The 13,159-nt window shown below is 48.2% G+C and overlaps 1 protein-coding gene across 3 annotated transcripts in view; it reads left to right on the forward strand.

Annotated features, from left to right (window-relative positions):
* Window positions 1–13,159, forward strand: part of Myo5b (myosin VB) — a 317,620-nt gene that overhangs the window by 201,048 nt on the left and 103,413 nt on the right. For all 3 annotated transcript variants that reach the window (XM_031366041.1, XM_031366040.1, XM_031366039.1), the window contains exons 11-12: window positions 7,053–7,134; window positions 7,615–7,755. In XM_031366041.1, coding sequence (XP_031221901.1) covers window positions 7,053–7,134; window positions 7,615–7,755 — 223 coding nt within the window. The remainder of the gene's footprint in view (window positions 1–7,052; window positions 7,135–7,614; window positions 7,756–13,159) is intronic.

Raw genomic sequence — 13,159 nt, forward strand, 5'->3', positions numbered from 1 at the left:
AGAGAGAGAGAGAGAGAGAGAGAGAGAGAGAGAGAAAGAGAAAGAGGAAGAAAGAGAGAAAGAGAAAAAGAGCTCAATTTGGAGAAATATACATTATTGTTTTAATTGACCTCGGCTTTCAATATGCCAGGATTTGGCTCTAGCCAGTCCATTTGTGCAGGGGAAAGTGCAAGATGCTGCAGGCCAACCTGTCACTCTGAGAACACTGCAGGAGAGGCTGGGGTGAGAAGCAGGCAGATTGAACTCTGGGAGGAAGGTCATGGAATTTGTTATCTTGGGTTTTTTTTTTTTCTGTTGAAACACTCTGGCAAAACTAACCAAGAGAGAAAATGTTTATCTTAGCTCACCATTCAAAGCTGAGTCTATCATGGTGGGGAAGTCAAGGCAGGAGGAGCCTGGAGCATCTCATCACGTGGATGCCAGAACCTGGATGAATGTCAGTGTCCACTGGGTTTCACCGTACAGCCCAGGATCTTTTAAAGTTTGCTTTTGTTGTTGGGTTTCAGGAATTTTGTGCGTATCCTGAACGTTAACCCCTCAGTGGAGCTGGGTTACTCCGTTCCTATTCTGTAGACTCTCTGTCCTGTAATGGTGAACCCACTGCCTTCGTTTTTCTGGTGAAAGAAAATCTTTGTGTCCTTCAATTGTTTTGCTTTGATTCCACTCTCCAGCGCAGATGACTGTACATGCCCAGTGCAGTTACTCAAAGAAGACTGCCCGGCCGCTCCTGGCCTTTGTAAACAGATGTTGTAGGGAATTAGGGGTACCAAACTGTGACTGATTTACCCTTTGTCATGTGGACAGCAACCCAGTTCCTGGTGGCCCAGAAGGTCACAGGACAGTGTCCGCTTTAGAGCAAGCATATGGAGTTAGAGTTAGACCTCACAGGTCGCATGGTTCCGTGCTGTTGCTCTTGTACAGCCCTGGCATCTGAAGAGAGCTTTACATCCTGGGGTAGTCCAATGCCGAGTCCAGTCTTCTAGACTCATGCAGGAGTGTCCACCTTTTTGACATTGTAAAACAGTGTTATTCTCTACGAAGTTCATGCTCAAGAACTGTGCAATTGAGTTATCAGAGAAAATCATGGAAAGATGGCTCCACTGGGAAAGTATACAACATCCATGCTTGAGAACCCAATCTTGGATTCTTGAATCCATGTCTTTTAAAAAAAGAAAGAAAGAAAGAAAGAGAGAAAGAAAGAAAGAGAGAAAGAAAGAGAGAAGGAAAGAAGGAAAGAGAGAGAGAAAGAGAAAGAGAGAGAAAGAAACAGAGAAAGAAACAGAGAAAGAAAGCAAGCAAGCAAGCTGGGCATGCTGAAGAGACAGAGATGTGAGGACCCTTGGGCTCCTTGGCCAAACAGACTAGCAGAATCATTGAACTTTAGGTTCAGTGAAAGATACTGTCTCAAAAATAAGCGGAAAAGTGATTGAAGAAGACCACTGCATTGACCTCTGCCCCCCCCTGAATGCTTGAGCATGTGTTCACTCCATACACGTGTTCCCACACAAGAATACATACACAAAAGCCACAAAGCACAGCATTCCGAGAAAGTTTACGATTTTTGCGTTAGGGGATGTATTCACACCTATCCTTGGCCACGTGTGAGCCATGGGTTGGGAACATCTGGTCGTCCTTTGGAATATTCCCAACTAAATGCTCAGATGAGGCCCCACTCTTTTCCTCTGGCTATTCCCAACCCCCCTAACACTGTGGCATCACCTCTAAAAGCCTAGGAAATGAAGGGCTAAAAGGACCTGGGAATCCAGGGACTGGCACACTGCTCCCTTCCAATGGTACCTTGAACTGGGTTCCCTGTAAAGGACAAGCTTGTGGACAGGAACAGTTGGAAGCCCTGCCGTTTGAAAGTCCAACGAGCAGTCTGGCAGCGGTTGGCAGACAGATGGAGTGTGTCGGCTTCTCCAGCAGACCCTGGGGTGCCCATCAGAGTTCACAGCTTCAGGTGGGGGAAAGGTCTGGAAAAAGAGATTGGCTCATATCTCTGGCATCCATGCATGATGACTCTGTTTTTAAAGGTTCGTGTAGAAAAAGAACTCCCCAAGGTAGGCTTCCGGTATGCCATTCAGTCCTCCCCTGTGCCTATATCCACATTCCGCCAAAGGCAGAACCTGAGGTCCTCGTTCCTCCAGCCCGTGCTCCAGACGAGACGCTGTTGCCCAGCCTTCAGGTGCCACGCACCACTCTGCTGGGTCTCCAGGCTGTGGACAGGAGGTTCGTGGAGGTAAATAATTAGCTCAGAGCCAAGGCATGTCCCTGTCACAACTATTTCATCCTGCAGGGGCTTTCACTTAGTGTTAGAGACACCTGTGGCTCTCCCGTCTCCCTGAAACTGGGTCCAATAAGAAGGAAGTTAAAGATATACTCAAGTCAGATATTAACAGGAAACTACAGGTGGTCATTGCACAACCAGGAGGACAGATGTCTTGTGTCAGCTTTGTTCTCTCTCTCTCTCTCTCTCTCTCTCTCTCTCTCTGTGTGTGTGTGTGTGTGTGTGTGTGTGTGTGTGTACCTTCCTCCCACCTTCAAATTCTGGCCAAACTCTTCCCAGGACAGACCCTGTTCCCTCTTATATAGACTCGCATATATTTCCTTGCGGCATTTGAATGCTGTGGATTAAAAGTGTATTTATTTTTAAGAGTTGTTTCTGTTGATGGACAGAATCACTACAGATATAATTTGGTTGGAAAGGAAGCATCATCCTCCCTCCTTGGCTGTGTGTTTCTGAGGTCAGCTGTCTTACTCATCTCCCAGTCGGCCCGGCTGCTCATTCATCTCCAGCATTACAGTAATTACGCTAGATGGCAGAGGAATTGTTACCAGATAATGTCTTAGAAACAAGGAAATTAGGAGCTAATTTCTGCCATCTCAAATTAATGAGAATGTTCTCTGTGGAGTGCTACCAATGTAAACCTTTAAAAAATGACAAGTGTGAGATATTTAAATCTTCAGTCTGTAGAGCTCAGCCAGGGCTGGCTCCGCCAGAACACCCCGTGCCCATTATCTGGCCAATTGCTCGGCTGACTCTTTAATCTTCCATGTAGGTTATGTTAATTAAATTTCCTCTAGGCTTGGACTGTCATCAACTATCACTGTGGCTGGAAGTGGGGGTGGATTGAGGTTCTAAGTAGTATAACTCGGTCTACAGAAGCGCTATCTGGACCAGGAGGGCCACTTTATGGGGTAATAGCTGTTGCCTGGTCTGTGTTCTACCAGGACTGTGATTCATCATAGCATTGAATCTTTGATCTAGTTTTATTAACTTAGAGTCATTTTTTTTCCCACGTGGGCATAGCCAAAGGGGTGTACTTTAACATGGCTGTCTCCAAGCAATTGGTTCCTTTGATCTGAAGGTGATTTCCCGCTTTTCCATGTCTTGAACCTTGGTGGGGTTTGGGGGGAGACCCTGAGACTCTGGGCCTGTTAGTAATCCCTCCACACAGAGAGCTGTCTCCCCACCCCTGTGTCTCTATTCCTCACCAGGGACAGGACTGCCATCCCTTCCTGAAAGTAGTGTTTGGGGAAGGGTTTGCAATGATGAAAAATTCAGTTGTCCATATTTGGAAGTAGGAAGGTGCCGGGTGGGAGGGTAGGGTGGCTTGCATGATGAAGAGGCCAGATAAAGCCTGTACCTCCAGCTTCTCCCTATTGGTAGTTCCTCTTCCTCTCCCACACTCCAGGCCTCAGGTACCCCCCCCCTCCCAAACATACTCTGTTCACAGCCTTTCCAAGCGATTTCTTCTAAATCAAACATTTGCCTCTCTCAGAATTAAGATTTTGACTAGAAAATTCTCTGTGTTCGAGTAGACAGGGCCTCTTCTCTCTGCTGCATCAATCCTCCCCTCCCTCTTCTTCCCTCTTTCTCTCCCTCCTCCTCTCCCTCCTTCTCCCCTCCCCTCCCTCCTCTTCTCCCTTCCCTCCTCTCTACCTCCTTCTTCCTCTTCCCTCCTCCCTCTACCTCCCCCTCCCTCTTCCTTTCTCTTTCCCTCTCTTTTCCTCCTCTCCCTTCAGTAGCTTCTCTGCCCCTCCTCTTCGCTGTACCAAGCCCTTCCCTACCCTCTTCTCTGTAGGCTTCCCTCCCTGAGCCCATCCTCCAGCCACATTGTGGATGCTTATGTTGAACAGTAGAGTATTGGCCTTCTGAAGAATGAATATGTCATATAAGTCCATTTGGGGGACTAAAACCTAACAAAGTTACAGAGCTTCCTAAATGATTCAGAAGAGAAATGTTGAACTCTGTTAATTATCAAAGCTATTCAAAGTCATTTTTACACCAAGTAACCAGAAATTAAAAAAAAAAAGTTTGAGAATTTCATGCATGAATATAATGCATCTAGATCATATTCATCTCTACCCCCTTTTGCTCCCCTCCAGTTCCTCACCCACTCCGCTCACCTCTTTTCCTTCCCAGCTTCACTGACTCCACCTGTGTACACATGGGTGCAGGGTTTTATATTGGCGCATGGTAGCCTCTCAAGGCTCACATCCCTAAAGAAAACTGACTTCCTGTCTTCTAACAGCAACCAGTTGCCAATAACTTCTTGGCTAGGGGTGGGACGTCATAAGCCCCTCCCCCTTCATCTTGGCTTGAGCTTGTATGAGCCTGTACAGCAGCGGTTCTCAGTCTGTGGGTTATGACTCCCTTGAGGGCTGTCTCAGGTTGGGTTTCATTGCTAGGAGGGGACACCATGACCAAGGCAACTCTTGGAAAATACTTAATTGGGGCTGGCTTAAAGTTTCAGTAGTCCAGTCCATTATAATGGCAGGAAGAATGGCAGCATACAGGCAGACATGGTGCTGGAGAAGGAGCTGAGAATTCTTCTACCTTGATCCAGAGGCAGCCAGGAGGAGACTGTTCTTCCACACTGGGCAGAACCTGAACCTAGGAGCCCTCAAAGCCCACCTACACAGTGACAAACTTCCTCCAACAGGGCCACACTTCCTTCAGTAAGACCACACCTCCGCATAGTGCCACCCTCTATGGCTGAGTCATCAGACACATGAATCTACATGAATCAAACCACCACAGGGGTCAAGCCACCCTCTCATGGGGATCGCCAGAGACCATCAGAAAACACAGATATTTAAATTATGATTCATAACAGTAGCAAAGATACACTTATGAAGTAGCGATGGATAGAATGTTATGATTAGGGGTCACCACGATATGAGTAACTGTACTAAGGGGTCCTAGCATCAGGATGTCTGAGAACCACTGCTGCACAGGTTCTGTGCCAGCCCTCACGGCTGTGTGAGCTTACGTGTGCAGTGGCACTGTCATGTGCAACAAAGACTGCCCAGCTCTTCTGGCTCTTACGGTCTTCCCAGTCTCTTCTGAGATGGATCCCTGAGTCTTGCGGGGTAGAGCATGTATTGTAACTGTCCCAGTTAGAACTGGGAATTCCAGAGCCTTGTTTTCACGTGTAGGCTACTCTTAATTGTTGGAAAACGATCCTTCTCTAGTGAGGCCTGAGAGACTTACTAACCCATGGCTATAAAGGTGAGACCTTGGGGAGACAGTTTATTACCATGTCTGTTTAGCAGTCAGTAGTGCTAGATTTTCTCCTGGGGCTTATGACCTAGACAGCCACTAGTTTGCAGCCCAGTTAATGGTACAAGGCATGAGTTCCATCTTGTGGAGTGGGCTTTAAATCCTACCAAACATTTTTTAACAGCAGACTATGGTAATATTCCTAGTGAGGTGTGGGGAAGAAGTAGACGGACCGGAAGTCTTACATGTTAAAAGAAAAATCTCTCTCGGATGTATGTTGTTTATCTGGATCTCTGTGATATATTGTATAGGACATTTGTAAAAAATATTATCCAAATATTGAAGCCTACAGATTTAGATAAGCTCAACCCAGGAGGAATTATGTAATAAAATAAAATAACACTGTTGACTGGCGTTAGAATGATACTCACTCATCATGACAAGGCATGGGTAGAGAAATAACAAACTACTTGAACCTTTCTGGTGATGTGTTGGTGTCTGCCTTCCATGAAACACTGCTCTGGACACGGGGTAGGGGGTAGGGGGTGGGTGGTTCCATGGGTAAGAATGTTTACTGTGCAAGCAACAGGACCTGAGTTCAAATTCCTGGCACTCATATAAAAAGTAGGGCATGGCTAAATGAGCAACTATAACCCCAACATTATCAGGGTGGAAGCAGGAGGATTGCTGGCCACCAACACAAGCTCCAGGTTCAGAGAGAGAATTCTTAATGGAATAAGGTAGAGAGTGGTTGAGCAAAATACCCCCATCCTCCTCTGGCCTCTTCCATGTACACACAGATGCATGTGGCTCCCTAAACACCTGCATGCATATGCACATCACATCTAACACCCACACGCCATTTTTTTTTGACATAGTAATTCTCCTAGGATAATATCCCAAGGAAAGAATCATGAAGTTGAAGAGGTATATAAGATTATCGCAATACTGATAGCAGTGTATGATAGAGAAAGAACCAAATGTCCTTCACTGGGGATTAGTGAGTTAATAGATCTATGTGTCAGCTCCTGGGTTTCTGAAAATTGGGGGAATGTGTCCAATGTTTGCGAAGTAGCAACAGACCTGTCTGTCCTCTGTCTGCCCCCAATCCAGGAGCCCCTGCAGTTCCCAGGTCTCAGCCCACAGACTCATAACAGACCTAAAACTGGTACCTTTCAAGAATAGCATGGTGGTGTTTTTAGATTGGAAAGTTAACCAATAAAAACACGAGGCAAAATATGAATTTGATTTTCTTTAAAACTCACCCAAACCTACCAGTATGCACAGAATCATGGCTGACCTTGTTGTCTGTCTGTCCTCACTGTAATTTCCTACTCTCAGTTCTTTATCGGTTGAAAAGGCACTTAATGCCTGTTTCTAATTTTCCAAGACTTCTGATATCCACATCAGAAGTCTGTGCACAGGGCAGAACTTGGCAATTCAGTGCTTATTGCTTGCTCAAGGAGAGACATAGCCTTGTTACGTCCCAGAGAGCACTTCACTGGTGGTGTATCTTACCTGTGGCTTCACCCCTTTCCTTCTGCAGGTTTGAGACCTTCGAGATCAATAGCTTTGAGCAGTTTTGTATCAACTACGCCAATGAAAAGCTCCAGCAACAGTTCAATTCGGTAGGTTCAATGTATGACCTGGGTTGCTGGGGTCAGGACCTCACTGTCCCCTTGGAGTGACAGCCAGGCCACTTATCTTCTGAGATTGGTGTGAATCTGCTCCACCCTTCCCTTTCCTTTGCTTCTTGGTCACACTCCCAAGAAGCAAATAAATGTCCCTTGACAGTGACCCACTTCTCTCTAAGCCTGAGCTTTCAGGGCATCTGGGGAACTGAAGGCCAGATACACAACCCCTTTAGTTGTCTGGAATCCACAAACCCATGCAGGATTTTACTATCCCAAGACTGGGGTGGGACAGGGATGGGAAATTACCTAGCTGAGCCTTGCCATTTCCCCTCATGATTGTGAGTTAGTGTCCAGACCTTCTGTGGCACTTAGGTGCCATCCTCTAAGACACAGAATTCAACAAGAGCTTAGGGGAAATAACTCTCAAGGCGTGTCCACAGTGCACTCACTGTGGCCTTTTGCTTCTTGTCTTAGCATGTGTTCAAGCTGGAGCAAGAAGAATACATGAAGGAGCAGATCCCGTGGACCTTGATTGACTTTTATGATAACCAGCCGTGTATAGACCTCATAGAAGCAAAGCTGGGTATCCTGGACCTGTTGGATGAGGAGTGTAAGGTAATGCTGCTCCTGCAGTCACTGAGTGGCTCGGGTCTAGGCTTTGGGCAGAAGGCACCTGTGTGATGCGAAGACCCAGTGAAGTCTCATAGCTGGATTGGAATCTGATTGTCGGGAAGAAGCGTCGGCATCCGCCATGCTAGCTAAAAGAGAACCTGTCGAGTGTATCTGGCAGATATTACTACCCTAGTCAATGTATGCCTCTCTTGGCAGAAAGCAGGGGCCATGTTGGCGGTATGTGTTTGGTCGCACAGGTCTTAGATGCCAAAGATGCAGCTAACATCCAGATAGGTATTCTGCCAGAGGGGAAGTACTCGGGACCCCAGGGTGGTCTATATAGTATCAGACGGCTGCGAGTGGTAGAAATCCAGGGATGGTGAGAGACAGATTCCCTCCCCCTCTGAATTTTCTGGACTTTTCTGATATAAGAGAAAATTGTGCCAATAGCACAAGAGCACCTGGCAGGTAGGATGTGGGGTGAAGGGATGCAGCTTTAACCAGTTATCCAATGCCCTTGGTCTCCTGCACTATGAACTGCTGGAGACTGAATTTGATGTTGACAGTCTCTCCCAGTTCTTTGGCTGATTAGTGAGGTGCGTGTGCACCAGCCCCTTCCTCCAGCGTTAGACGCCTGCATCAGAAGGTATAGAATTCACATGGCTTGGGGCAGAAAGAGAAGAGCCAATTGCTTTGATTTAAATTTTCCCATAGTTTTCTGGAAGGGCACTGAGTGTGGCTGGGTGTTTATGGAAGAAAAGGCATTTCCTTCCCAGAAGGGTGTTCTTGAAGCATTGCCTTGAAGGGTGCACACGCGTAGTCCCAGCACTCAGGATGCTGAAAAATGACTCAAGTGTGAGGTTAGCCTAGACTAAAAAGAGAGTTCCAAACTAGCCTAGGCTAATTACTGAGACCCTGGCTCAACAAAAGAGCCTCTCCTGCCCCTGTAAAAAAGTAGAAGATAAGTCTGGCAGTGGTGGCACATCCCTTTAATCCCACTCGGGAGGCAGAGGCAGGCAGATCTCTGAGTTTGAGGCCAACCTACTTTACAAAGTGAGTTCCAGGACAGCAAGGGCTACACAGAGTGAAACCCTATCTGCGGGGGGAAAAGTAGAAAATATATCAAATACTGTAGCTGGCACATTCATGGTTCTTAGTTTTTTTGGGAGGCAGGGAGAAATTGGGAGGCAGAACTCTCACTCTGTAGCCCAGAATGGCCTAGAACTCTCTTTGTAGCTCAGACTGGCCTCTAACTAATGATGATCCTCCTGCCTCATCCTCCCCAGTGCTGATACTACCAGCATATACCACCACACCATGTTCTCTAAATGTTTTTAGCAGCTCTGTGCAGACATGGGCTTTACCATCTAAGTCAGTGCCTGGCATAGAGGACCTCAGGTCTGTGGCTTGTCTAGGCTAGCCCAACATGAGAAGTTTTGGTCAAGGCGGGACAGCTGCCCCTGGAGTGAATGACACTGGCCAAGGTCAAAGTCCAGGCCCTTGTGTTTGCCTTCTTCTGGTAGCTCCCTTCTAAATCTCTTGGGCCAAACCCTACTGGGACCGTGCTTCCCTCCCGCAGGCCCTTGAGCCCTTGACTCCTAGCAATAACCACCTCCTCCAGCTGCAGACATTTAAGCAAGAGGCAGCTCCAGGTTCTGAGTCCAACTCAAACCTCTGGAGGGCTGGGCCTGAGTAGCGGCTCTTGTCAGACTGCAACTCTTCACTCTGCTTCTGAGGGGGTGGGGGGCTGAAGGCCACACCCTCTTGAGGGACCCTAGAGGATGGCTCTTTCTGGCTCTCTGTGAAGAATTAATGCATCGCAAAGCAGGAACTCCCAGGGAAGATGGCCTTTCATATCCCATTTACCCACAGCCTGTCACAATAACACCTCAGTGCTTCAGGACAATCTGTTCTGAGACTTGAGCAGCTGTGTGATGGTGTGCAATGAGTTGCGCACGTCCCTTCGCCAGCAAACATGGCTGCTCGCGGGCTTCTCTGGCCGTGTTGTCAGAAGCTAGTACAGAAACCATCACACAAGGTATCAGGATGTCCAATATTGGTCCCAAGAGTAGGATACCAGTCCCCTGAGGGAACCCCCCAGAGCAGTGCTGGGTGGGGAGCTGGTGGCTTCAGGGGCAGCATGCCAGCCAGCACACGGCAGGTAACCGCAATGGAGAACACAGACAAGCAAACCTTGCTCAGCAGTTGGCAGGATGACACCCGGGGTCCCTGCCCTAGTCTAGGAAGTGCTCCTAGGTCTCTCTTCATTTGGAGGTACACATTCCTGGGGTATTCTGCTTGGGACCTACCTGAAAAACTATATAAAAAGAAAACTGTTTCAACCTCAGTAGCCACAATCTGTGAAACACAAAAATGTGATCTCTATACACCTTATGCTGTGTTTTGAGACCATGGTCCTCCAGAACAACGGGGCAGTGTTTGCAGAGGCGCCAGGGCCCATGGAGGCACAGCCCGTGCTTGGAGTCAAGAGTCCAACCACAGACAGAGAGGCACATAAGCTTGGAGCCATGGAGTGGTGCCTAAGGAGCAGTAAGGGAAGCGGTGCTTCAGATACCGAGCTGCGTGGCTGCTGTATTTCCACGTGGGTCTCCCTGCTCCTCAGGAAGGGTGGTTTGCTGAAAAGACCGAGTCGCCCACTCATGAAGCTGGTGGGGATGTAGACTGTCAGGATGCCAGGCAGTGCTGCCTGCCGCCTAGGTCACAGGTATAGAAGAGGAGGCCGGGTGGTCCCTAAGTTAGGGAAGAAGAGAAAAAGTCTGCAGTGTGGAAGGATCTTGTGTGGTGGCATTGTCCTGGACATCTGGACTGTGTGCACAATCTGAAGCAGAGTCTGGCAGCTGTGGGCTTGAAGGTAGCGGATGCTACTCCATTTGTCAAAGTCACCCAAATGAGCCCTTTAAAGGGACATATTTTGCTGTTTGGAAATGGTACATCGATGTGTCAAAAGTAGGGATCTCTCCGGAGCACTGGTTCCCGACCTTCCTAATGCTGTGACCCTTTAATACGGTGATGACCCCCAACCGTAAAAACTATTATTGTCGCTACCTCGTGACTGTAATTTCACTACTGTTATGAATGGTAATGTAAATATCTGATACGTGACCTCCAAAGGGTCTGCAACCCACAGGTGACAGCACTTGCCCTAGACTCTTCTGGGAGTCGCTATACCATGGTTCTAAGAGAACTGAGGGATTTCTGTGCTGTTGATGGCCACGTGGGCCACCTGGTACCCCTGTACCCCCTGTGGGAACCACCCCAGACATGTCCTTTACTTCCCTTGTCTCAGATCCTCTGAGAAAGAATGATGAAGTGGTGCTGAGGAATTGAGTTCTGTGACCTTCGCGCAAGAACACACAAAGCCAAATGAGGACAGGGCTAATGGTGTGACGCAGCCAGGGGGAAATCACGGTCTTGGAGATGTCGAAGGAAGCAACTCACAGCCGCTGCTTTTCATTTGACCGTGGAAATGTGGCCTTGAGAGGGTTCTCCTCGGCCATCCTCGGTTGTGAGGGTGGCTAGGAGCTAGGGGGAGTCGGGGAGGAGACATATCATTAAACCAATTGGTTCCTTCAGGAGGAAAAGCCCGAGCATCTGCAGTGAGATCGTCACAAGCTTCTGCTGTCCCCAGGGTGCTAGAAGATTGTCTTAGGGTATAAGTGGGCATGAGATCACATGCTCTGCTCGTCTTACCCACTCCTAAGCCTTGTCAAGACTGGGCATTTTCAGAATTTCACTGTCCTGCATGTCTGACCCTTCCCTCCTTAGGGAGCAAGGTAGTCTCACTGATAGGATATGATAGGTGTGTCCTTCTCTGCGGTGACATTTACATTCGAGGATATAAACACTACCAGAAGCTGGAGAGAGAGTCTTAGAAGCCCACAGAGTGTGGCACAAATGAAAGAGGCGAGACCTGGCCCGTGCAACTTGCATCTTTTGTTTCGTGGATCCTGAGAAGAGCTGAGCGAACGGACTCACTCCCCTGATTATCAGGTCATGGTTATAGTGACACTGGCCAATGGCCTTGGAGCCTCGGCCCTCCTGTTCCCTTACCTGGGCTGCCTGCTTTCAGAAGTTTCTTCATCCACTCAGTTTTTTTCCTGAGGTCTCAGGAAGCTGAGCTGGAGCAAGCCAGCTTGAGCAGAGATAGGAAAAGATATCAACAATGGGGGGAAAAAACCTCCTAGAGTCTGTTTGTGGAGATTATAATCTCCCTTGAGATAGGGAGATAGGAGTGTGTGGGATGCTGGCCGAGAGGGTAGCCCTCCTCCCTAGGAGAAGGTCATAAGTAGGATGCAGAGAGACTGATAATATTTGCGCAGGGATTCCTTTTTGTCTTTTTAAATTTGGAGGGTAGGCCGTGGGATGGAGAGTTATGCCAGGGATCAGTCTCATGCAAGGCCAGTTCTTTTCCGACGGGGAAACTGTATCCATCTCTGCAGTTTTTAATTTTCTGCCTGGCAACCTGGATTATCTGTGGAGACAAAGAGGCCTCTGCAGACTCACAGGCTGCTAGCATGTGGACACAGTCGATCCTGTGAACAGGAAGGGAAGTGAGATAGGCGCAGGTATGGCTGCTGAGGTCAAGGACCTTAACCAAAGAGAGGACTGCCGGCTTGGCGCCCTGCTTCCAGCTGGGAAGCCGAGTCTCAGCTCACAGGAGAGATTCTCAGAGGGAAACTTGGTCCGCCCATGGCAGCTGCTGTCACTCTAAATCAGATCCGCGGGGCTTGGCAAAAGTGAGGGCGAAGTGATGCAAGAGATCTAACTAATGTCCCTGGGTGAGGGAAGTGGAGCACAGGGCATGACTAGATCGATCGGGTGGCGCTCTGTGATTACACACTTGCTGAGGTGGTGTCGAGCCCCACAGAGCATTGCAGTATAGTCAGGTGTGCAAGAAGCAACCACTCCCTAGAAAACTAGGGGACCACAGAATCCTGGGCCCAGCTGGGCCCTGTGACACTTGAGGGGAACAGAAGTATTCTGTAGGGCTGGGCAGAGTGGCACACTTCTTTAATCTCAACTTGACTCAAGAGGTGGAGTCAGATCTAAGACTGACCTATTCCACATAGAGTTTTAGGCCAACCAGAGTTACCTTTGTCTCAAAAAACAACAAACAAACAAACAAAAAACAAACCCAGAAAATGCAAACAGAGATAGGAGGAGGAGGTAGTAGTTAGTGGTCACAGCTCTTCTTCAGGACAGGGACCTGGAGAGGCTTTGATGCAAGAATGACTTGTGTGTCTACAGGGGACAGCGGGGAGGGCACTGGGGTATAGGGTAGGACAAGATAACATATAAGTAACCAAGAAAGCCGTCATCGTAGCAGTTCCCAGGGGGACAGGAACAAAAGCAGGGTTGAATAAATATGGTCACAGAGCCCTAAGCC

The sequence above is a fragment of the Mastomys coucha genome, unplaced genomic scaffold, assembly GCF_008632895.1.
Source record: "Mastomys coucha isolate ucsf_1 unplaced genomic scaffold, UCSF_Mcou_1 pScaffold13, whole genome shotgun sequence".
Lineage (NCBI taxonomy): Eukaryota > Metazoa > Chordata > Mammalia > Rodentia > Muridae > Mastomys > Mastomys coucha.